The 26,329-nt window shown below is 47.7% G+C and overlaps 1 protein-coding gene across 2 annotated transcripts in view; it reads left to right on the top strand.

Annotated features, from left to right (window-relative positions):
• The window catches only part of Edar (ectodysplasin A receptor), a 74,431-nt gene that overhangs the window by 15,557 nt on the left and 32,545 nt on the right, over positions 1-26,329 (top strand). The window contains exon 1 of one of the 2 annotated variants that reach the window (XM_029542436.1): positions 8,436-8,527. The exons of the other annotated variant lie outside the window; for it this stretch is intronic. Within the exon in view, the coding sequence (XP_029398296.1) occupies positions 8,480-8,527 (48 nt within the window). The 5' untranslated portion in view covers positions 8,436-8,479. Of the gene's footprint in view, positions 1-8,435; positions 8,528-26,329 lie in introns of those variants that run through there. 2 annotated transcript variants of the gene reach the window in all.

Here is a 26,329-nt window from a genome sequence, read left to right as displayed (position 1 = left end):
GGCACACCGCACTGTTGTAAACGTCCTGATTATAATAAAAAAAAAAAAAAAAAAAAAAAAAAAAGAAGGATGAAAGAGAGAGGGGGTGGGGGGACCCTGACTTGAAAGACACGGAGAGCAGCAGCAGCCTTCCCTGTCCGGCCCCTTTGCTCGGCCTACAGGCCCTCAAACCATCTTTTCCTCAATACTGCTCACAGCAGCCTCAGGGAAAACACAAACCATTGAAGAAAAAGAAAATTCTAGCCTTTGATATTCTCTCTCTCTCTTCTGTTCGTCTCTGAAATACAAGCCCACAGTGGTTATCACAGAGAGTTGATCTCAGACACATGAGATTGGCTGGCCTTCTGGGGCAAATCCTTTTTTTTTTTTTTTTTTTTTCTTTTTTCTTTTCTTGCCTCCCCCTTCTCTTTGATTTCTTGATTGTGGAACTGTTCTCTTATTGGTCTGCTTAGCTGAGGACAGCAGTCTACGCACATACTCTCAGCGGGCCTCTCCCGGGTCGGGTCCCTCATCCCAGCTACCACGGACCCCTCACGGAGCTAACAATTTGCTTCCATCACACCAGCGACATTTACCATGGAGCCCGCAGAGCCCCTGGAAACCAAACGGAGTATACTGGTATTCAGGAGCCGATAGGGTCCCCGTCATTTGCATAAATTCCGTGTCTTGGAACCCCCATTATCCCTGGTGTTCAGAATGGAAATGGTTTGCTCCTTGAAGGCCTGCAGCCGCACCTCCGCATCTCAGTACGCCGCTGCATGACTGAGACCCACACTCCCTGTTCTGACCCTGCTTAACTGCCCTGTGGCCCTTGGACACTTCATATTAAAGGCAGAAGGGGCCGTTCTGCAAAAGGCTCAGGCTGTGTCCCTGTTAGGTCAAGATTGCTGGAGGCAAGGGGAAAAGAAAGACAGACAGATGCAGACTCCTGAACACAGGCGCTCTTGAATCAGAACAACAGAAGGGCTGAAGGGAACCCGGACTGTAGGCATGTGAGGGGGAGCTCTTGGAGTTTTATTGGATGGAAAAGGGTTAACTTCCACCTGCAGGTCAGTTGCTGTCTCAAAGTGGTGGACACCAGTGGGTTTGGTATGCGGATCTTACCAGAAGCTTCCGTGGGTGCTCTCAGTCAGCTCAACTCTCCCGTCCAGAGCTACTCAGTTCACCTGAGGTAACCGAGCCTTCACTCTTTGCTCTGTGCTCTGTGCTCCATGCTCGCCCAATGCAATGCACTTCTCAAAGACCTGGAGTAATGGTAGTAAATACTAAAATCTCCACCCAACCTCCATGCATTCACTACAGGTTTTCTTTCTTTCTTCCTTCCTTTCTTTCTTTCTTTCTTTCTTTCTTTCTTTCTTTCTTTCTTTCTTTCTTTCTTTTTTTTTTAGATTTATTTATTTATTCTATGTAAGTACAGCTCCAGAAGAGGGCGTCTCGTTACAGATGGTGTGAGCCACAATGTGGTTGCTGGGATTTGAACTCAGGACCTTCAGAAGAGCAGTCAGTGCTCTTAACCGCTGAGCCATCTCACCAGCCCCCATTACAGATTTTTTGATTCAAAGCTACAGCTGCTTCTCACACTACGATGGGGTTATGTCCTGATAAGCCCTTCCGAAGCCAAAAATACCCCATCAAAAATGCATTGCATAGAGCCTGGAGAGATGGCTCAGCAGTTAAGAACATATTCTCCCAACACCCACACTGGACAGCTCACAGCCACCCAGAACTTACAGCTCTAGAGGGTTCTACACCTTCCTCCATGGCATCTACACACCCCTGGCTGCATCACATATATGTGGCATACATTCATGTACATGTACATACATGACTAAATAAACCTAAGAGAAAACCCCACTGACTGCATCTATCCTCCACACTTCCTGGCTAAGCAGGTCAGTAGTGCACACGGGACTGGCTGGAAGCCAGGCTCAGTGCCACGCCCGTGACCAGCATCTGGAGAGAGGATCCAGATTCATAGTTTGAAGCTGTTGCTATTGAATGTGCACATCTCAAACTATTACATGTCAAAGAGGATTCTTCGTGTTAAAAAGTACCAAAAAAAAACAAAACAAACAAACAAACAAACAAAAAACAGAATTTGGCTAGTTAGTAAAATGCTATGTAAAGAAATCCTTTAGGTTTTTTTTTGTTGTTTTTGTTTTTTGTTTTTTGTTTTTTTTTTTTTTTTTAATTTAATCCTTGGCAGGACAAGGATGCTTCAAAGTTACCTTGATCACAGCACCTGAATGTGCTAATGGCTTCCTTATCAGAAGCTCTTTGGGGGTGGGGGGAGCAGAAACTGCAGGAGATTGGAGGATAGGATGATGTCAAGTGTTTTCATGGTGCATATTAAGAGCCACTGTTGGAAGGTAGAAGATGTCACTCAAAGATAAGGAAATTGGACGTGAATTTTATAACTGAATTTAATTAGCACTGACTTGAGGTTGAGAGGACCTGGTTTTTCCAGTTTGCAGGAAATGCATCTTTGCCTGCAGGGTCTGTTCTAGAAGGGAAACAGTGAGGCTAAGGCGTATGAAGCAGGGGAGGGGTCTTTGGACATGAAAGGTCTCCATCTTGGGTTTCCTCTGTGATGTTATAACCCCCCCCCCTTCCCTCTTTTCCTGTGCCAAATGCCACACCTCCCCAGCATCAATGCCAACCTAACCCCCTCGGAGGCCACAGACCTCCCCACCACAACAGTAGCCAGAGAGAAACAGGAAACACACACAAATGTTCAAAGGTGAGGAGAAAGGTGCGTGTACCCCTGAATCCTTTGGGATGTTGAGAGGAAAAACTCTCAACAGAGTGAAACTCTCTTTAACGTCCATGTTGGCAATTTCCCTGTCTTAGTGGGTCTGAAGACGAGTAAGATGTACAGTCTCATTAGAAGAGACATCTGAGACTGTTCCTCATCCACACACACCCAGATGCACATCTTCTGACCTGGTGAAATGTTTGGAATAGGGTAATAGAAAGTAAAGTATGCTTTTAGGAAGTCCTGGGAAGATAGGCGGGTTGCAGTATTGAAGATAAAGCCTCAGATTACTGAAATTTTTATTTTCCAGTATTAAACTGGAGTTTATGGAACCTCACTAAATTAATAAGAATGAATTGATCCTTGTTCTAAGACGCATTGCCAGTGTACAGTTTTAGTTCTGTCATGGTGTATGGCTTGTTGAATTTCCCCCCAAAAGATTTTGTCTGCTTGTTTTTCTCTCTGCCCTGGTGGAAGTGGGGAGGTTTGAACCTAGAGCCTTGCGATCAATGCCAGGCAAGTCCGCTATCGCATATTTCCAGACTTCTCAGTAAGTCACCAAAGACTGCCTTGAAGTCGCTTTTTAGCTCAGTAAATCCTTAACCTCACAGGCCTCCCTCCTCCATGTCCCGGATCGCTGGGGTGAGAGGCGAGCAGCGCCTCTCCCGTTCAGATGGTACTCTGGTTAGGAAGGGCCACAGTCTTCATTGCATGAGCAGTGAGCCAGAACTTGGGATCTGGGTCTGTGCGAGCTGTCCTGTGGACTTACCTTTTGCATTCGTTCTTTCTATAATCTGTTAGCTGCGGTTTCCGACTGCTTGCGGACTTGGTTATGAAACAACGGTCCTCTTTGTCCAAACCTTAACTTCCCTGGTTGCCAACTTTCCTCTTAGCCCAAATACCTTTTATTGCCCTATGTGTGTCTTTTCTCCAGCTTAGGGGAACTCAGCTCCATGTCAATGCCTCTCCATCCCTGCTTGTCATATGATAGGATTGCTTTGAGCATCAATCAGTACAAGAATTGATCTAGTAACAGGTGGCCTGGTTGGCTTCTGCCTCCAGCACAATTTATCAGTAGTAACTCAGAAAGCTCCAGGCCTCATTTCTCCTGGAGCAGACTGAGAGCAGTCCTATCGAGACAACTAGATATTTTCAATTGGAGCTCTTGGGGGCGGGGGAGCATCTAAAAGGCAGCTTTCTGAGACATTCATTGAGGAAACCACCACCCACTGTGCCTGCTTACTGCTTACATACACTTAATTAAACTTCATACAGGAAGATTTCAGTGTCACACGCTTGCTAGCCCAAGTGCAAACAGTTTTTAGCCATGTCCCCAATAGGTCTCCAATAGGTCTCAACTCCCCGTTGAGGAAAAAAACCACTTGGGAAATGACCAGCCTCGGTTGGAATTGGGTTGGGGCTGTGCTGGGCCTGAGGGTATGGATGGGGCTGGGGAGTGAGGCAGGTGCTGATGTTGAGCTGGGGCAGGGGCCGTATGTGTACTAGACATGGTGCTAGGCTGGGCTGAGCTGAGGTTTGGCTGGGGTACACTAACATGGACACAGACTGGGCCTGAGGATGATGTGAGACTGAGCTACGGCAGGGATTGGCTGAGCTTGGCCTGAACTAGGGCTCAGCGCAGCTGAACTGGGCTCATTTCCCCTCCACGTCCATCCTGATCTTCATCTCCATGCCTGGGCTTCTTTATACCAACCAACCCTGTCCCTGACTGATGTTCAGAATATCAGAGGAAAAGGGTCCTCCCTTGCAGCTTTAGATCACAGAGCCAGGTTTTCCCCACAAGAACCTCTACCTCAAAGTCACCTGATTGGTCATAATATACCATGGGGTCCCCAGAGTCATCCCGTGATGTGCTCACTCTTCTACATCATACGTTTTATAAAACGAAGTCCTGAAATGTCCTACAGAAACGGTACAGGATCGTGGGAACATGATGTTCTCATGCGATTTGCATGCTGTGGCGTTACCACCCTGTAACTTTACATGTAAACCCAGTGGTGACAGGGACACGGAGGTAATCAATAAATCTCGTCTACAAGCAAATCTACAATGATCACAGATTAACAATTTAACTTTTAAAGAGCTTTCTCACAGTTTTTATAATTTGATTGTTACCAATTTTAGAAGACCAACAAAGGATCTTTAAGAGCAAATAGGGTTTCTCTTTCCCATGGCTCCTGTGTGCTGCAGTTTTACTAAACTTGAGGATTATTCGTTATGCTTTTGCTCACAAATCTTTCACCTGCCACAGGACTTCCGATAAGACTGGATAATGTGAAATTTTATAACATACTTTGCAATACTATAATAACTTTATTTTTGACTTGTTTTCATGGTCAAATGATCTAAGTTATGAGAATCAGGGTCTTGCTGCGTCCTGAATATTCTAATGAGGGTCATGGAAGGCAGTGAATAGCCTTTCCTGGCACACAGCCCCACCGGATTTTGTTACAGTTGATTGACTGCCCATTCAGAAATCCCTATCAGGGCCAGTGTCCACCGTAGGCACCGCCTCTCTTAGCTTCCCTGGGAAGTTCTTTAGTTGGCTTACAACACAGGTACTTTCCCTAGATCTCTTGTTTGTAGATTTTTAACAAAACCATTGAAGAAGGAGGATCTCTAGATTTGTGATTTTTAACCCAGTATCACTCTGCCAAGTTCAGCGTGGTTCCACATGTGACCCTAAGAAGTGTGTGTGATATTGTACCTAGGCAAATATGAGGATACCATTATGGCAAATGAGGTGGGCCATAGTTGAATGAATTTAGCCACTTAATCCACTTTCCTTTTGTTTGGAGTTCAAGGGTTTGGAAGTCAGAACCATGTCCTGCCAAGCCCTATCCTCCGTCCCTGTCCAGTCGCCCTCAATCCTGGTTGCTAGCTGGGGTGGGGACATCAGTGTGATGGGTATGTCAACAGACGCCTAACACCTGTACCCTCACTGAAGGACATTCAGACCACTAGGGGACCCTGACCTCCAGTGAGTGGGTCAAGTCTAGCATTTTCTTTACTATCCCAGCGTTGTAACATGGGATGAAATGGTGGCAGAGTCTCATGTGATAAGCGTTGGTTTATAGACCCTTACATTTCCTTCAGCTATAGGCGTGCAAGTGTGATGTATGTTTCTGGTTACTATGGCAGCAGATTGTTTGAATTGTCAGAGTTGGGGGCAGACACAGCTTCCTCTTGTTGGCCAGTGCTGCCACCAAGCTACCGAATGCCCTACACCGACTTGGTCTTAGCAAGCATTCCCTGTAGGAAATGCTAACCAAATATGGGGCATCTGGAGCCAGTTTCTGGGGTTCCACCCAGTCATGACAGTGGGCAGGGTGCTGGAGAATAAGCAGTTGACAGCTATGTCCTGACTCGCAGAGGGAGTGAGAGAGACAGAGACACAGAGAAACAAAGAGAGACAGAAACAAAGAGAGACCGCTTCTGAGACAGACAGACAGACAGACAGACAGACAGACAGACAGACAGACAGACAGAACAGAGAGAAACAGAGAGACAGAGACTGGGACCTGGCATGGGCTTTTGAAACCTCAAAGCCCCACCCTCCACCCCCAACCTCTGACCCCAGTCCCTACTTCCCCAATTCCATGACTTGCTTCCTCCAACAAAGCCACACCTCCTAATCCTTCTAATCCTATGAAAGAGTTCCAATCCTTGGTGACTAAGCATTCAAATAGATGAGCCTATGGGGATGGGGGGTGGGGCTTTCTTATTCAAACTACCACACTCCCCTGGTCCAGGCTGTCTTGGCCAGAGGCCCCATGGTATGTAGGTGCCACTGCCTGGGAATGTTATGGTTTAGTCTCTTCACCAGAAGCTGACTCCCTCCCATCCCTCCCTCCTCTTATGACTCTCATGGCCCTAGCTAGGGGTGCGACCACAGTGCTCCACCACGCCCTGTGTCTCCTACTTTGAGCTCTGGCAAGGTCGGATTCTCTCCTGTGACTCTCCAGGACCAAGGCCAGGGTGGTCCAGCAGCCAAGATCCCAAGCTTGACCTTGCAGCAGCCTTGACAGCATCAATAATGACATTTGGCTTCCCCTGTATCACAAGCCCCTCCCCCCCCCCCCCCCCCCACACACACACAGGCACTATTCCAGCATGTTCTTGAAGTCAGGAATTCATGAGAAGCCACAGAGAGCTTGGGTTGGCACTAGTGTTTCCCTGGCTGCTGCCCATATCCCAGGCATGACCTTGGGAGCAAGCACAGCCTCTGTTCTTCGCAGCTGGTGACTCCAGTTACCTCTGCCACCAGCTATGGAGCCACTTCAAGAGGACTCATCAAAGGAGGATGATATGCATGATAATGCATGATGCAGCCGGGATCCTGCTCTGCCCCTGTGCCTTTCCCCCTTGCAGCCTAAAGGCAGGACAGCCCACACTCTCCATCCAGCCTTTGAAGTAACTTAGGGCTTCAGTGACCCAGACAACCAGACTCTCACCCTTGGACCTCCGGGGGCGTCCTAGGCTGCTGTGTCTTCCCACAAAAGCACTCCTATGGGGACCTCAGGACGGAACCCAGCCTCCCAGCTGCAGCACTGGCTCTCTGCTTTGAGGTTTTACAAGGAGGTGTCACGGTAGCCTCCAGCAGCCCTCGGCCCCACCATCCTCCCTTGGCCCCCTGCCCCCAGCAAGCCCTCAGCCCATTTGTCTGTTTTAAGCTTTTCCACTGAAGGAGGGAACAGCTCACGGTTGCTAATGAAAGTGATCCCAATCCCCACGTATTTATCTTAGATTATGGTCGTTAGGAGCTGAAACAGCTCCAGCAGCAGTCTGCGGTTGATGTGAAAACAGGCGAGTCTCAACAATGAGCTTAAGGAAAGGTGTCAGGTATAAATCTCGTCTTCAAACACCAGGGTGCATTCCAAACTTCAGAGACACTTCTTTGAATAAAGATCCCCCCACTTTTTTTTTCTCAATCCCGCCTTTCTTGTCCTTGGGCCTGGAGCAGGATGAAAGTGCAGGGGTGTGTGCGTTCATTTAGTCTGATAATGAGGGCGAGGCTCGCGGGCATGGTAATTTGGCAGCTTCTGCACTTCCTGTAACTGTTTTAATTTTTTTTTTTTATCCAAAGGCTGCTTAAAGACAAACATTTTTTTTTTTTTTTTGTTAAACTGCTGGTACTTCATTTTCTGCAGGAACCGTGCAATTAATCTTGTTTATATTAAAGAGGCAGGTTGCCTTTGTCAGCCTTCCTGAGCTATAATTAATGAAGATCAAAAAACGTTACAAAGACATAATATTTAGCTTGATGCAGATGAGGCTTGGCAACAGCTGCGTCAATTAGAGGAGTCGAGGGGAAAACAAATACCCTTTGGAATAACTCGGATACACTGAAAGGCAAGGATTTTCGGGATCAGCCCCTCCCCCCCCCCCCCCCCCGCCAGCCTTCCGTAGTAGGCTGGGTGACAGAGTTTGGACATCAAATGGTTTATAACGCTCCAGCAATTACACCTCAACTGCAGTTGGAAGTACCCGAGGATTCGGCAGCTTAACCTAAGTTTATCCAGGTGTGTGGATGTAGATGAGAGGCTGAGAGCCGAAGTTTTAGAGGGGGAAGTCGGGAAAGAATGGGCGGGACAGAGGACGCCAGCCAGCGCGCTCTACCTAGAGCAATCAATCTAGCCTGCTCGGGCACCAAGCAAGCCAGGCCGTGCTTTATATCGAGCCCTCTGAAGACAGTCATTAGAAATGAAAACAGTGAATCAGATGAACTCAGTGGATACCTGCCTCACACTGGTGAGTTCTTAACCCCGTGACTAAGACCTGTGGCTTTCACGGGCAAGTTCAAAGGGGTTGGCTCTGCTTTCAAACAGCCATGCGCAAGGGCTTTGCCCTGTCACAGAGCTGATGGAAAACAGCCTCCTAGAGGCCACTAAGGAATCCCATGGGTATAGTTTGCAAAATCTATAAGGAGGAAACTGAGACCCAAGGAAAGGTAGAGCCTGCTCAGTTTGTTAACAAGCTGTCCTCTCTGTTGGGCCTCACAGATTTGAGATCCCAATTACACAAGTTCAGGGTGGGGAAGAGGAAGGAAAAGGAATAAGAAGTCAAAGGTTATTGTTTGTTTGTTTGTTGTTTGTTTGTTTTTAGCATGTTTTCATAGCCCAGAAGGTGGCTGAGCCCAATGAAGTAACACAGGGAAATTCTACTCAATCAAACAATTACAGAAGTATCTGGGCTGTGTGTTGTTCTGGCTTCCCAGAACAGATAGAAATCAGAACCTGCCTATCCAGATGATGCAAATTCACTTCAGGTTTTAAATGATGCCCAAGGGTGTCATTCTCACATCTCACGTTTTAATCGCGTGCCCTTTTTAGCTCCGTAATTCCTCCTTTCACAGGTTACAGGAAGGATCCCATTCTACAGACACAAAGATGTTCGTTGCAACAGTGTAATAATAGTGAAAAGCAGAACCAATCTGAAGGTCGAATAGTAGAGAATGAATTGATTTGTTACTCACCAATATAATGATATTCTTTGAACCATTAAAAAGAATGTCATTTAATGGTAACCAAGGCTCTAGGGCAGGGGTTCTCAACCTGTGAATCGAGGCCCCCTTTTGGGGGGAGGTTGCATGCCAGATATCCTGCAGGGCAGATATCTACATTATGATTCATAACAGCAGCAAAATTACAGTTATAAAGTAGCAATGAAAATAATGTTATGGTTGGGGGTCACCACACATGAGGAACTATATTAAAGGGTCACAGCATTAGGAAGGTTGAGAACCACTGCAACAGGGAATGACAAAGCAAATGACACGCTCTGTATATAAAGCTACCTAATCTTTTCTTAAAAGGTGTTTGAACAAAGAAAACCGTGAAACAAAAGGCATAATGGGGCTGCGATTTTATTTCCTTTTTAGATATTTATTTCCCACTATTCTAAAAATCAGAAAATAAATAGTATACTACTGAGCATTTCTTGGCACTCGTATATTCCAGACACTTTGGGCTAGGCTCGAGACACTGACATTTACTGATGAGATAACCACACACAGATAGGTTAGTCTTCAAGAGCACAGTTACCATGTGGCCAAACGAGGACCTCTGTTACTTGTTTTCTTGTGGCACCAGGAAGCCAAGGGTATGCGAGCAGAGGCTCTATAATTGAGCTGCTATATTTCCGTTGGTGGAACTGTTTGGGAAGGATTGGGAGGTGTGGCCTTGTTGGAGGAGTATGCCAGCTGGGGCCTCTGAAAGGTCATGACCTAGGAAAGAAAATCAGTCCATTCCTTAGAGTTAAAGGCAGTGACTTCAACAGTCCAGCCCTGACAGAGAGAGTCAAGGCCTACAGGGTCAACAGAACCTTCCAGTAACTTAACAACTGCCAGAATATAACTCTTGTCTTTAGATTCTCTATAGCATGTCATTATAATGTTATATACAAGAAAACATTCCAGCTACATGAAGTAGAAAAGTGTGACACCCCCCCCAAATAATAATTTTAAAAATAGTTGATAGACACAGTTAAAATGGAACCTTTGTTGGAAGTAACCAAGACTTGAGAACAGCTAATTTTCAGTATGCTCAAGGATTTTAAAGGAAAATTTGAACGAAGTCAGAGAGCAGATAGGGAGCTTCAGCGAAGAAAGTGAGATTCTTTTCCAAAGGAAACTCTAGAATTAAAAAGAAAAGGGCGTAACCCGGTGGAGGTTATAAAGCAGCCATGAACCTAAAGTTAGATCAAATGAATGTATCTAAAAAAAAAAACAAAAACAAAAAAAAAATAGAGGATTAATACCATTTTTATCATGCCTCCATTGCTCAGAAACCCATTCTCCCCTGCCTTACCCACTCGCTGGAGACAGAATCTATGTATTCAAGGCTGTTTGCGGCTAATCCTCAAGCTCCTTCTATCTCTACCTCCTAATACCTTGTATGAGGTCCTACCTCGTTCATGTTCTAATTTACTTTTCTATTGCGTGACGAACACTAAGATCAAATAAAACTTTGAGAAGGGAAGATTCGTGTCATTTTACATTTCAGGGTAACAATTTATCAGAGGGAAGCCAGGGCAGAGACTCGAGGCAATTGCTGAACAGAAGCCATGAAGGAGCACGACTTGCGGATCGCAGCCCATGGCTTGCTCAGCCCACTTTCTCACACAGCCCAGGACCACCTGCCTGGAGGTGGCACTATCCACAGTGGGGTGGTCTGGGCCCATATTAATTATTAATTAAGGAAATGCTCCACAGAGCTGCCTACTGGCCAGTGTGACAAAGGGAATTCCTCAACTAAAGGTCCCCATTCCCAGGTGACTCTACTTTGTGACAAGCTGACACACGCACAAACTATCCCGAAGCACCTGTTATCTTTCTGAGTATTAAGACCATCTGAAACCCTATCCTTTTCTTTCTCTCCACATCAGCATCACAGGAAGGCAGCTAGCACTCCTGCTTCTGGGTGGCAGTGTCCCCAGTCCCCAGTCCCACTCACTTTGCTGCAGCCCGGCCTTCTTCATCTCAGCTTTCCATTCAGTCTCAACACAGTAACATCCACTGAGTTAGTAAACACATAGCTAGGCTGTAACAGAGTGGTCCTTTGGCTGTTTCTCTCAATAACATTTTGCAAAGGGCCTAAGAGGCACTCATAGGCTGGTAAAATGCCAGAGCCTCTAGATATACTTAGCCCAATATCCTCACTGTGCCTACAGATGAAGAACCTGAAGACCTGGATGAAGTGTCTTGCCCATCCTGGTACAGAATTCTTCTTTAAGCCACATGACTACTGCCCAGATACCTGTACCCATACAAGAAACCATCCGAAGGATTTGAAACAATGACTTTCAAATACACATTTAAATTTTAATGGGACTAACTCCTCCCTCCTCCTCATTTATAGTACTCTTTGAATAACTTTCAATCTTCTTGAAGTTCACTCCCAGCTAGTCCAGGATTGATAGACATCCTAGCCTTAAATGATCTTAGACATAGATGGTACCAGAAATAAGTGTCAGTTCAGGTCTTGGTAACAGCCTACTAAGTTTAGGGTCTTTCTTGACTGGAGGTTGGTCCTTGGAGTAAGAAGCCACCAAGCAAGATAAAAGAGAAGATACTTACTAAGATGTTTCAGTGCACAGATGGCATCCGTGCATTCCCCTATGGAATCCTCAGCATGCTGAGAAACACTTGAGTAGGTGGCTCTCAGCCTAGTGAACAAGCACGAGAAATAGATAGCCTGTAATAGGTGTGTTGCCTAGATGGCCCCAGAATGCACCATTTGTCCTACCAGATGCTCAGATGAAGTGAGACGTAACAGAAGTGACAGCTGAGTCCCAGCAAGCAGCTCCTCCAAAGACGCACTCCCTACTTGTATCAGCCACAGGGGATTCCTGCTCCTGCAGGAGTGTAAAGCGGGGAGGAAGCTCTGGTGGACAGTATTTGCTGAGACTACAATACAGCCTTACTTCCCCTCTGCCCTCTAGCTTTCCCTGAGCTTTCTTTCCCGGCACCAGGTTCATGTCACAAGATGGGGAGCTCCAACTCTGACGTGGCATGGAGGACCCAGGTGGGGCCAAGGGCAGTGCCCACAGAACAGAGAGTATGGGGAACGGATGACGTTTCGAGTGAGTGTGTATTGTTAACATGATCGTGGGGATGTTAAGGACCCTAAAGCCTCAGACAAATGGGGATGGCAAGTCCTCCCCCTGGTCAAGTATGGATGTTAACAGTGTGTGCAGAAAGCATCGTCCAGAAACTCCTCCTCATGCATGACTGTAGCTTGAAACTGAGCTCTTACAGGGACCCGGTACTGAGATGAGCCAACCCCTGTCCTCCTTTGGCTGAATATAATAAACCCACCGCCTTGTTCAGATGTATATAGTAAAGCCCTGCGATTCTGGGCTGCTGGTGCATCTCCATCAGAGTGCATAGCCTACCCACCCATCCCAGCTTTTCCTGCACACAAGATTGTCATCTCTTTATCCCCCCACCTCCCCATCTCACTGGTTCTAAAGCCATTGTTCTAGCTAGGGTTCCTGCTGTGATACGACTCCATAACCAAAACCAAACTGGAGAGGAAAGGGTTTATTCAGCTGACACGTCCACATCATAGTCTGTCATCTAAGGAAGTGAGAACAGGCACTGAGACAGGGCAGGAACCTAGAGGCAGGAGCTGAGGCAGAGGCTATGGAGGGTTCTGCTTACTGGCTTTCTTCCCATGACATGCTCAGCCTGCTTTCTTATAGAACTTGGGACCACCAACCCAGGGGTGGCCCCACCCACCATGGGCTCAGCCCTCTCCCATCAATCACTAATTTAAAAAAATACACTATAGCTTTACCTACACATTCCAATCAGATGGAGGCATTTTTTTCAATTGAGATTCTCTCTTTCCAAATGGCTCTAGCTTATGTCAAATAGACATAAAACTAGAGAGCCGTCATACGCTTCTTGGTCAGAGAAGGTGGCGAATGGTCAGTGTTACAGACACAGGACAGACTTGGTGCCCTGCCTCGCCTCTCAGCCACATGGCAGGAACAGGAAGAATTAAACAGTGCTTGTGATTCCCAAATTAACCTGACCCTACCCTCACATACTACTATTCATATGTTTGGTCATTGTAAGAAATAATGATGCTTCCTGGCCTACAGGAAGGTCCCATTGAAACATCCTCAAACCAAAAACTGCTCTCAGGACACTGAGTCTACCCAGTGCTGGAGTTTGGTCTATTGTGCCTCACAGATACTCAGGATACTTAGACCAGTCTGCAACTGGATAAAGTTACCTACCACGAGGCCTGCTTTGTGTGGGTGAGAAGTCACCATTAGGTATAGTTGGTGGTCATTAAAGTGTGGCTGCTACCGAATGCACATTGCTTCCTGACCACTATTCTGTCTTAAAGCTGTAAGTTGGGGGCTGTTGCACATGTAGAAAAAAAATATGTTTTAGAGGGCTATGGATTTCTCTCCTGTAAAGGCTCGGATGTGTCCCTAAGTGTTACAGCCATTTCCTGAGGTCAGATATTTTTCAGGTGTCCTCGCTCCAAGATCACAGCTGGCAGAACCCAATGTTTGTACAATGACTGCCTGGTGGGCCCTGGTACCACAGTCTGTCTCCACACTCCGGAGATGCAGGGCCTTCAAACCAGACACGGCTTGCATCATAACTCATAAAATGAGGATGCTGGCCATAGGGAGCGCATGAGACTTTGAGCTGGAAGGGACACGGCAGCCTATGGTCAGCTGCCCATGACATCTGCCACTGAACACCATGATGATCTGGACACTGATAAGTCATGATCTTTGCATATTCGTGGGGTTTGGGAGAAATGAAATCATCCATTTTCCACGCTATCTATGGGCTGAATGAAGTGGTTCTCTGGTAGGCAGTACTGGCTTCTGCTGCCCCAAACCTCACTTCCAAACTCAAGTGACCTATCTAATGGGCAAAAGAAGGAATCCCTGGGCAATTTCTAAGTTTACAAAAGGTGTTTTGCATGACCTTACACATAAATCATGCCCTGGTTTGGACTTTGGTTGGCAGCAGGAGATCGTGGCCCATGGCAATCAGATAGGTAAAGACAAGGCATCTGAGAGAGCTGGCCCAGGGCCTGCCAACACAGCCTCATACGATGAGCCAAACAATGGACACAGGGTAGCCAGCCCACATTCTACCACTGACTGAAAAACAAAACTGTCACAGTTATCTATCATCTATTATCTGTCATCTATCTATCCATCCATCTCCTTTCTTCTTAAAAATAATTATTTTGTTGCTTTTATTAAAAATGGCTTCTACTAAAAGTTTATAAAAACAGGGTAATAAAATATGAAGAAGACAACAAGGGGGGGCGATTCTAAATCTCCCACCCAGAAATAACTATTAACTTGTAGTACACAATACAGGAATGGTTATATATGTGAGCAAAGTCCTTGGACTTTTTCCAGGAAAGAGTTCTGTTACCTCTTCAAGGAATGCAGCATCCTGGAAGAAATGACAAGAACTCCAGGCTTAAAGCTGCTCTCTTCATAGAACAGTAATTGCCAAAGCCATCTCTCTTGTGCGGTTAGGAATGGCAGGGCAGAGGCTGTGCTCGGTGGTAAACACGATGGCTCAGGACAGATCCCCTGGCTTCCCAGAGCCCCTGCTTCGGGCAGGACCTGGGCTGATGTAGACATGCTCGTGTGTCTGTTGTCCCAGGTGTGTCACCATCCCAAAGAACAGCCCAGACTGCACGTGCTAGCAGGAATCTGGGTGATTCTGAGGAGTCTCTCTCTGTGAAGCAAGGGAGGCTGGGAGTGCCAGGTGAGGCTGCCAGGAGGAGGGCTGTGTGTCCTCAAAGAGCACTTGGCAGCACTTGGCGGCTCTCCCCGGTGGTGGCTCATTCCTGATGCTTGGGGGGTAGCGCGTCCAGCAGCAGCGAGGCAGGGATGTGCAGTGTGATGGATCTCCGTTGGGAATCTCTGGTTTGGTTGAATTCTGGCAGTGTCAGAAGGAAGCATAGGACAGAACAGTTTCTCACAGCACAGGACCTGTCTCAGGCATGGATGCTTCTGTTTTCTGGCCCCTTACTAAATGGAAGTAATCAACATGTGTCCTTAAGCCACGAAGCACATGACAAGGTTCCCTTCCCTTTGTTCCACTGTATTCACAGACCACATTTTCTCAATCCATTTGGGACCCACGATCTTCGAAATAAATATGTCTCAATTTAAAAAAAAAATTTTTTTTAGCTGTATTATTTTCCAGTCATTTCCCCTGGAATTCTAGGTAGCTGATATTTATGATGCTCGAATAAAGCAAATTTTATGCATGCCATCAACCTTTCCCACCCCAACCCTTTCCAGGATTTTAACACTAGCAGGTTTTAGGCTTTTAAGCTTTAATTTTATTGTCGTACCAGTATAGTCGAGTTCTAAATATGTTGGCATCACTGGAGGGCTCTTGGTGTAGGGATAAATAAACCACGGCGTTCCAACCATGACAGCACTGAAACGAATGTGGAACACCTAATAAACAGTCCTTTATGCATAGCTTGCTTCGTTCTTTGGCAGAGCACCCACTAGCCTCTCCAGGGCCTCCGGAGGAGGGCTCAGCCACACACAGTGTGCTTGGGATGGTCCTCTGTCTCCAGATACGATCCCGCCCCGTGCCATCAGAAGGTGACGTTTCCACGCAAACAGGCAATGCTGCATGCGTATGCCACAATCCCCTATGGTTAGAGACTCCAGGTTGCATGATAACCAGGGAGCCATGTCACTTCCTCGGAGCAGCTGCCCAACTTCAGCTAAGGTCAGGTGCTAAGGGTTCCCCGAGGCCGACGTCCGCTCAGGCAGCAATAAGCCTGGGCAGCCCCTGCCCTTGAGCTGCTTCAGTGACTTTCAGAGCATCTGGACCTGGCCCTGCGACCCTGCGACCATGCTCCTTTCTCAATGTGATAGGAACTACAGCCCATCTCTCCAAACCCTGAACCTGACCTGCTCAGGGCTCTGGGCCGATGGCCTTTCCACCCCTGAAACTGCAAGGCTAAGCAGGGAGACCCTGTCTGCCATGAGCAAGAGTGTCCCAGGCCTTCCTAAAGTAGGAAAGGGTCCTATCATACCTCCCACTGACATATGAATAACACTCCCATTAGGTTAGGGGAAACGGAGGCGGTTCCCATGGACACCGTTGCAGTTGACCTATTTTGACTTTTGGAAGAACACATCACTCTTCTGATTCCATGTCCACACTGCCGATCCATTCTTCTCAAGTCCCTCACCTTAAAATCCTTCCTCTTTTTGCTCCCCCACCCCCACCTGGAGAGGCAAGGTCACTAAGGCACAGGGAGCAGAAATGACTCCTGCAAGTCACTGCTCGGGGCTGTCTCTTGTCCATCTTGACCCAGCGCAGCAGCATCCCTGAGGCAGCTGACTGGAGTTGTCTCTCCAGAGTGTGCAAATGCCAGCACGCAGCCCAGACAGACCCAGACGAATACTTGTGCTCTTGTTATTCAACACACCAGGTCAATGAAATGATGCCACCATCAAGTTCTAACTGGCACATAGCAATTATACAGATTTGTGGAGTGCAGGATAGTATTTAAGCGTGTGTATGTGCGCGCACGTGCGCACGCGATAGAGCGGGATGACTGGCATGTCTGCCAAGTCGGTCATTTATCATTTCTTTGTATTGGGAACATAACCTTTAACTACTAGCTCTCATTATGCTTGACTAATTGTCATCAGCCACAGCTACACTAGAATCTCTCCCTCCTGTCCCATGACTGCCTTCAAGGCCAGTCTTTACTCTGAAATTTTTGTGGAGAAGTTAGGGTGGCATTGGAAGCAAGTTTACCCAAACCTGTGTGTTACCAGTTCCAGAATCTTCCAGGTTAGTTACAGCCTGTATCAGCAAGGACAGTCCTTTTTGTCGTTTTGTTTTTGTTTTGTTTTGTTTGTTTGTTTGTTTTTTAAATCAGTGCCTGGGTTATAACCAGTGCCTCATGAATTCTGGGTATTCTCCCCCGAGCTCCAGCCTCTCAACTCCTTCCATTCTTTTTCTAAAAAGTGCATTTAATACTTCCACAATGACTTCAGCTACTCCACCTTGGGGTGGGAAAGAGGATAGAGGGTAATCGCCTTACAATCTCCCTCTGTGTGAGTGGTTTAGCTGTATGAAGAACTGGAGCCAGGAGCAGGTTTAACTCCTAACCTCACTGACTGAGCTGAGCTCTGGAGGATGTGAGCAGTCCCTGTCTTGTACTCCATCCTGCAGAGTCCCCGGGGATACCAAGCAGATCAATCTCACGGGTCCCGGCTGAGCTTGCGAGGTGTCGTGGTCTCCCCCGGTCCTTCCTGTTTCTGTTCTTTCAAACCGGTGGAACGAGACTCTGGTTTTGACAGGAAGGATCCAAATCTTCAAGTTCCTTGCTTCGTGTTGGGACTCGAATTTAAGATAGAAAACAAAGTGCTCTCTGGAGTAGGACACAAAGTGCTATTTATAGTCTGCTCCGTCGGGGTCATCGGGGTGAAGCAGCACCTGCGCTGGGTTATTTCTGTCAGTGGGGGCAGAGGCGGTGGCCTAGACCCAGAATTAGGGGGGCATCTACTTATGAAATCCGAACAAACCAAATCCCGTCCACTCAAACTTAAGAGAAGAGCCTGGGGGCACGGCTGGCTTTTTGTGGCTGCTATAGGGGGTGATCTTAACACATTATCCCTCTTGATTCCTGGAGTGTGACGCCTTCGTGGGAAGAGTGGTGGCTATGATTGTTCCAGGGAGTTAGACTGGCTGATATTGAAAGGGTCGAGAAGAAAGCAGGAATGTACCGGAAGCGAAAAGTTTCAGAGATCTTCACGGGTCACGGAGTAGGTGGGAGGTGAAGGAGGAGCAGCCTAGCCTCGTCCGCCTCGCTCAGGACACGAGCACCAAAGCCACCATTGACGTTTCCCAGGAAAGGTGAGAGTGAGCACGCACATTGATCCTTGGGATTGCCACGGGTTTCACAAGGTTGCAGAAGATGGGAACGTGATGAAGCCACGCCCACAGCACTCTGAGCCCGCCCCTTTGCTAACCTCTAGCTCTCCAGAGGCCAGCTTTACTCAGCAGCCTTGCTCTCTGGCTCTGGGACTTCTACTTCCAAAGCTCTGGAAAACAAGACACACTAAGCAGCTCCCAGCTTGTACCTCAACAGCGTGTAAGACCTGCAGGGCACCTTGGCTTCCCAAAGCTTTCCTGATACTGTATTTGCAGAGGATGATCTCCCCATATACACACACCTCTGCTCTTCCATAGACTCTGCAGGGCAAACAAGTATCCCTGTGGTAGTGCTGGATGGTAGAAAGAGAGGTCTGTGTGTGACAGAGCATCTGCCAGTAACAGGGCCTGTGTGCTCCATATCACATGGATGCCTGAGGGTGTCCAAGGAAGTTCTCTCTGGCCGCTGCCATCCCCTCTGTGAACACATCTCTGGTGTAGCAGCTTAGCCTAACACCCTACTCACTAAGTGACTTAGTGAGTTACTGGACCTCTTTGGATGCCAAGTTTATTTCCTAAGCTGGAGGAGGCTTTCAGGACCAAGAACCCAGCACACAGGGACAAAGGCCACATACAAGCTGCTGCCGATGCTCTGAGTCCATGCATAACCAATCTGGTAGATTTTGTTGAGGATGACTATATACAATAGCCAACGGGAAGTTGTTTTCAACACTTCCTTGAGGTGATTCTGAGAAGGTCATCGACTGTGATGGCGCTGAACAAACGTTCTTATGCTTTAAACCATTGCTTCTCTACCTTCCCAACACCACGACCCTTTAATACAGCTCCTCATATTGTGGATGACCCCAGTCATAAAGTTACTTCAGTGCTGCTTCATAACTGTAATTTTGCTACTGTTGTGAATTGTAATATAAATATCTGATATTCGGGATATCTGATGTGTGGCCCACAATGGGGCAGTGAAAAGCACCGCTTTAACCTGGGCAGGTTCCCGATTACCACATACACAGGGCAGGTTCCCGGTTACCACATGCACAGCTGACTGGGAAGGGGCGCTGTACTTCATTGCCGGCTTTTATGAATTTGTATATTTGTCTCCCTGGCCAGTGAGACAAGACAGCCACGGGTCCCCTGGAAACTTTGTGAAAGCAGTTTGGAAGCCTGGTGTCTCCAGCTTACCTGTGGACTGGAAGGAAGGCTGCAACCTGTGTATGCTGTGTCCTGGGAGAGTCCAAAAAGACATAGACAAAAGCTTGGGGGCCCTCCTTTTGAAACCTGCCGCCTACATCAAGCAGACAGCACGAGATCCAGGAAACAACCCGGAAACCAATTTTTTAAAACATAGGCTTAACAAAAAGAAATCAAATAGGCAAATGAAAAGGTGTTCTCAGGGATGGAAAGATGGCTCAGTGGTTAAGAGCACCGACTGCTCTTCCAAAGGTCCTGAGTTCAAATCCCAGCAACCACATGGTGGCTCACAACCATCTGTAATGAGATCTGACACCCTTTTCTGGTGCATCTGAAGACAGCTACAGTGTACTTAGATATAATAAATAAATCTTTTTTAAAAAAAGAAAAAAGAAAAGGTGTTCTCATTCATTAATATGGCAGTGTGGTAAGGACCACCTATGATCCCTGCACTTGGGAAGCAGAGTCAGGGGGGTTGCAATTCAAGCCTGTTTCCATTTCTAATGACAAACACTGGTTATCAACAGCTAGGACATGGGCAGGAGGCAGGAGATGACAGAGAGAAGGGACGATGGGCGCTTTGTCTAGGACTGTGAAATCTACGCAGGCACAAATGATCAGCATTGCTGCCTGGATACAGAAATTGTATGGTTTTAGTAGGAGTGACTCCTAAAACCAATGTGCATTTAAGACCAATATAGTCAGCAATATGAATAGATTGCTGAATTATGAATGGCACAGGCCATTCAGAAGCACAGTGAGACGTTGGGGCTTCCAGAGCCCTGTGGGCTCTGAGAACAGCTACCACTGTGCTGCACCGTTTTCCTAATGGCCGTGTTGGCCCTGATCCCAGCCCTTTCTTGACTGGTCTGTCAAAGTGTGGGATGGCATCTGGCTCTGTGCTAAATGAAGTTGACATTAGACTTCGGTGCCGAGGACCATTCCTGAAGCTGATGACTGCTCTTGGGTCCCATTTAAGGCTCAGATACTCCCACTGGACTGACTTGGGCACTCAGGAGCCCCTCAGCATCCTGTCTACAGTCCTGCTCCCAAGGTGACTTTAGAGGGCAATGAGGCTGAACCGACAGGGATGTGGGACACTGTGGGGTTGGTTACACCAATGACGTGTACACTGTGCCCGGTGCTCTGCACATCCTCGGCCTGCCTTCACCTGCCCTGTCTAGGGGAAAGCAGACTAATCTATCCATTGAACAGTCTTAGGGCCAAGAACCTTCTGAGACACCTTAGCATCACAGCCCACTGCAGTTCTGCCCTCTAGCCCTACTGTCAGGTCAAGGACTTATTTGTCCAACATGCTTTTCGACTGAGGTCCTATGCCTACCAAGCTGTGCGACAGACAGGCCTTCCCTCTCCACAGCATGACTAACACCAGCTTCCTGCTCCCTAGTAGAGCCCTCTGAGAGAGATAGCTGGTGTCATGGGGACAGGGCAGGCTGAGCACATGGCTTTCCAAATTCCTAAAGCCTGAGAGAGCTAAGAAATGAGGGGAGAGCTGAGGGGGACTTGGCATGGTGTTTGCAAAACATAAAACAAGATGCCCTTGATTTTGTGGGAACACGGGTAGGAAATAATTAATATATCTGCTGTTAAGAGAAGAAAACAGAGCAGTTGGCCTTAGAGAGGACATGCTGGCACTTCCCACTGGTGAATGGGACATGCCAGCTGTGGTCTACACTGACTCAGCTAATGCCTAGCCACTCTCCTTTCAAAGGTTTTGGAACAGTCCTCCTGGACTCCTAAATGTACCAGCCCCCACCCCCACCCCCAACACACACATACCAATGTTCCCACTAAATCCATCACTGAGTCCCCTCAGGATTTATCTCTCTGACCTGTGTTGGCTTTTTGTGATGTCCATGAAAATGTGAGATGCTCCCAGGACAAGGACGGGGTTGACTCGTTTTGTTCAGTCTGGTCTAGAGTAGGTATGTCGTGGCTTTGTGACGGACAAACAGGCTGGCGGATGGGCAGATGGTGAGAGAGAAGTTCTGTGTGCCTACACACAGAAAGAGAGAGGAAAGAGGGGGTAGAAGGGAGGGAGGGAGGGAGGGAGGGAAGGAGGGAGGGAGGGAGGGAGAGAGGGGGAAGCTGGCCATGTAACACTGAAGTACAACAGCAAACTGTATCCACAGCAGTTATTCTGTGAGCTTAGAATGGAGCTGAGTAATTCCTGTGTCTTGGTGGCATGGCAGCCACGAGAACCTTGTAGCACAACACATTCCTCGTGTGTTTGTGGTGACAGTGGTATACATAAATTTACTGTGGTGCCAACTGTGTAAGAGAGAACACGTAGTAAAATCATCTATGGCACTTGGCATTTGCTGATGATAATGAGCGACTGTGTTACCTACATACTTATTATGTTAACTTTTAATTGTTGCTTTAGAGTTCACCCCCACCCCCATCACCACCAGCTTTTCTTGTTAAAGAACTCGTTCAGGGCTGGAGACATGGCTCTGCTTTGAAGAGTGTCTACTGCTCCTGCAGAGGACCCAAGTTCAGTTCCCAGCACCCATGCCTGGAGGCTTGTAACTACCTGTAACTCTGGTTCCTGGAGAGTCTGATGCTCTTTACAACTGAGGTGAACATCCATACTCATTTGTGCACACACACACACACACACACACACACACACACAATTAAATAAACCACATCTTTAAATTAAAACAGTGTAGTTTTTATCCACTGACATCAAGCTTGAATACCCCATGTTCACCATTCTCTTCACAACACAGTTTTGTGTGTCCCCCATTACTCTCTTTATTCACCGTGGCCCCAGGAGCAGTAGGCTGCACCACACATGCCAACAGCCTGCCGTGTACTAGGCCACACCATTTAGGTTTGGGCAAGAGCAGTCTATGACACCCCCATCAGGACAACTTCTTCAGAGCATGCACATTATCATCTGTGTACAGGTACTTGTGTGTTCCCAAGTACAAGTGTCCCCCGAGAGAACACATAGACCTGCCCTGTGACACTTGAGATGCAGCAGAAGCTGGATGACCCTTCACAGTGCTGAGATTATCACTGGTTCTCCATCCCCATAGGGTGTGGTTTGGGTGTCTTAGCATTTCCACGTTCTTAGTGCTCAGTGCTCCAGCATCCGATCTCAGCTTCATTCTCTCTCTCTCTAGGACTCTGCTTGGTGAGACTGCCAGGTTACTTTTCCATCTGGGCTGTCCCTAGCTGTGTGGCCATGAGAGTCCTTTCCTAATAGAACCATGGGTCACATCACTTGCCATGAGGCCCAGTAGGAAACAGAAGAAATGAGGGCTGCCGGTTCAAAACGATCATTGAAGACCTGTGTCAGAGGTACACTGTCACACAAGCGCCACATGAAGCCCTTCCCCTGAGGGTCCAGGAGAGGAAATGAAGCCGGTTTTCCAAACACAAGAAGGGGAGGGTGAATACATCCCTGCACCACTGAGCAATAATTAGTTCTCCCCCATGCCATCAATCATCAACAGGAAGTGCTTTGAGTTGCTGAGATGATGAACCCCAGCTTCCAGGGGGAATGAGAATTTATCTTTGTTACAGAGAACTGGGGGCTGTTGGGAGATCAGAGAATCATAAAGCACAGGGAAGAGGCCACCAGCGGCCTCCCCTCAGGCTCCTCCTGCAAGAGAGAGCTTGGGAGGTGGAGGAGGGTGGGAAGCTGGAGGGAGAGGGCCTGGCCCTGCAGCTGCCTCCCACACACTGCTGGCTGCCAGCACCTGGCCTCACGAGCTCCACAAAGGAGCAGAGTGAGTCCACTGCAGGTCTCATCTCTCTCCCATCATCAGACATGCCCCCCTAAGGGTATCACATGGCTTGAGGGGTGCAGGAATGGCCAGACCTCTGCTCCTGGTCACTGAAACCTTTTGAGAACAAGAAGAATCACCTAATGCAGATACTCAAGTGGGTAGGGCAGAAAAAGATGGCAGACAGAGGCAACTTTGGCCTACACACATAGGAAAATGACTGCGGGTTTGCCCATCCTGCAGGGCTACATTGTCTCAGTCAGTAGATGTGAGATGATGTACACAAGGTGGTACCTTCTTTGTAATAAATAAACCCATAGGCAGCCCTCCTCATTCAAGGGTGGTCCAGCAGGCTAGAAGAACATGGAGTCACAGAGCCTGGGCTATTTGGGTGATTCTGGGGAGCAGGGAGTGTAGCCACCTCAGAGAACAAAGGCAAGCTACCCAGTCAAGACACATGGTCTAAGGAGCAAACTTGGGACGATGTGCCTAAACCCCTACATGATTTAATGTTAGGTGCATTTCTTTTTAAGCAGGAACCCTATCTTTCTCTGTCCCCGGGGTCTGTAAGATAGCTGCATGCACAATTTTATAGCAGCTGTACAGAAACATGGATGTGTGCATGTAAACAAAATTCAGAATACTGCAGATCACAGGTGAGAGTTGCTGTTGTTCAGCAGACCTAAACGGAGAGAGACCTAGCTACATCTTTCTTTCTGTGTTCCTCGGACTTAGGTAGACACTAAGCTCCTCCTCCCACTCCACACCGTGCTTCTGGGGAGACCATTGGGAGAGTGCTTCACACACCTCAGTGTGCTCAGAAGCAACAGATGCAGTGGAAATGCAGATTCCCAAACACCCGTCATGGGTAGGGCCCAGACTACATCTCTTAGGAGATGCTAACGATGCGGGGCAGATGTGTGTATATGTTGGGTCACACTGTGACATCTATTTCCTCCCTGGGTTTCCTCCTGTTATATTACAGCAAAAAAATCATCCTGCTCGCCCCCCCCCCACTCTTGCTCTGTCACAAGGTGTGATGGGTGTGCTGACACAAGCTAGAGTTATCTGAGAAAAGGAAATCACAATTTCGAGAATGCCTCCATAAGATTAGTCTGTAAGCCAGATCGTGGAGTATTATCTTGATTAATGGTGAATGTGGTTATTAATAACAGATGTGAAGGGGCTCATCCCACTTCCCAGGGTGATGCCACCTATGTGCTGGTGGTCCTGCGTCCCACTCAGAAAGCAGAACAAACAAGCCAGTAAGTAGCATCCTTCCATGGCCTCTGCATCAGGTTCCTCTGCTGACTTCCTGCCCTGACTTCCCTCAGTCAGTGATGGAGTGTGACATGAGGATTGTAAGGTGAAATAAACCCTTCCTCCTCGTGTGGCTTCTGACCATGATGTTTGATTACAGCAATAGAAAGCTCAGACAATGGGTCATCTTGGTTGTCAACTTGGCAGGGTTGAGAAGCACCCAGGAGATTAGTGAAGCATACCTCTGGCAATGTCGGAGGCCATCTCTAGAAAGCATTAACTACAGAAGAGACATCCTCTGCATGTGGGCAGTATCACCCCATAGGCTAGGGGGTAGGATAAAAGGGAAGAAAGAGAAAGCCAACCAATGCAGGCCCTGGGTCTCACAGAGCTGTGGCATCTGGCCACAGCCCTCCCGCCTTGATGGACAAAATGCTCAAAAACCATGAGCTGAAACAAATCTTTCCTCCTGGAAATGGTTTCTGTTGGGTGATTCTTCACAGTCAAGCCAAAGTGCCTGACACACACGCTGCTCACAAGTCCACTGCAACCTCTTTACCTAACTCACACTCTGCTTTCCAGCCGGTGGCTCCTAAGAGACCCACAACCCCACTCCTGACACTGAGTTTTTCAAGCTGCCTCTGGCCCTTTTCCTAGAATACCTTTTCCAAACTAACATTACCTGCCCCTCCGAGACTTAGGTGGGTCTCCACCTGTCTCCTCTCCCCAAGAATGGGATGCGGGCCTCTGAGGATAGGCAGGGCCCCACCCCAGGATGCTCAGCTCTGCCTCAAGCATCCATGGTCAGCATCAGGAATGGCTGGAAGGAGCAAGACACTGAAGCAGCAGGGCCTCTCTACTGAAGCCTCATCATAGACCACCTGACCCCTGAAGTATTGCCAAGAGGGCAGAAATTGGTCCCATCCTGTAGCCCAGAACATGGTCAAGGTGGAACATTTCAGAGATAGTTCCAGTGTGTGAAACACCACGCAAAGAGTTAGCAAATCTCTAATATGGACCTCCAGCTTGATGAGCCACAAATGTCCCAAGGGTCACTCCTCACACATGACCTACTGGAACCTTCCTGTCCCCTGTCAAGCACATAGCCATTTTACCTACTGCTTGTCTGTGGAATCCAGGCCTCAAGTGGAGAGAGTTCTTTGTGAGAAGCCCAGCTATTACTTTGCACCGTGAGTTAGTTTTGAACTGTCATCATTGGATCCAGACATCTAGAATGCACAGCCAGGATGCCCTTCCTGGGTTTGGGCAGATGGGTGTGTCTGTTTAGCTTTTCTACCTCCATCTAGAGGGAAGAAAGGACAAACAGTTGAATCTCTGAGGGACCACGAAGACTTTGCCCAAGGTTCATTGGCATCCAGAAGACCCTCTTTGGCCTAAGTTGTCTGAGGTCAGGTCATCCAGTGTTGGCTGTCTAGTACATTAGAGGGAGGGAGCCATGTACAGAAATTATCAAGTCAGGCTGAAGGGTGAGGACACAGTGCTGAGTTCAAGGTCAGGGATGCCTGACCTCATCTTCCCTACCCTTCATAAGCTCCTCCGACAAGGGCTATGCAGATCTAGCCTATGAGATGCCACAGAGACAGTCATGAAATGGGACCCACTGTTTCAGCCCAGTGTGTTTGTGTGTGTGTGTGTGTGTGTGTGTGTGTGTGTGTGTGTGAGTGATGGAAGCAAGGTATGGTTGTATTTCAGGCAGGCTATCTAGTCTCTTGGTAACTCTGTTTCCTGACCTATAGAACAAAGATGAGAATAGCTAAGGATATGATAAAAAGTGAAGTCTGAGGTGTGTTGCACTGCGTCATGGCCTAGCATCACTACAGTTGGTCACATGGCCTAGCATCACTACAGTTGGTCACATGGCCTAGCATCACTACAGTTGGTCACATG

Source organism: Mus pahari, chromosome 9 (assembly GCF_900095145.1).
Source record: "Mus pahari chromosome 9, PAHARI_EIJ_v1.1, whole genome shotgun sequence".
NCBI classification, from domain to species: domain Eukaryota; kingdom Metazoa; phylum Chordata; class Mammalia; order Rodentia; family Muridae; genus Mus; species Mus pahari.
This window is presented reverse-complemented; position numbering and strand designations above follow the sequence as displayed.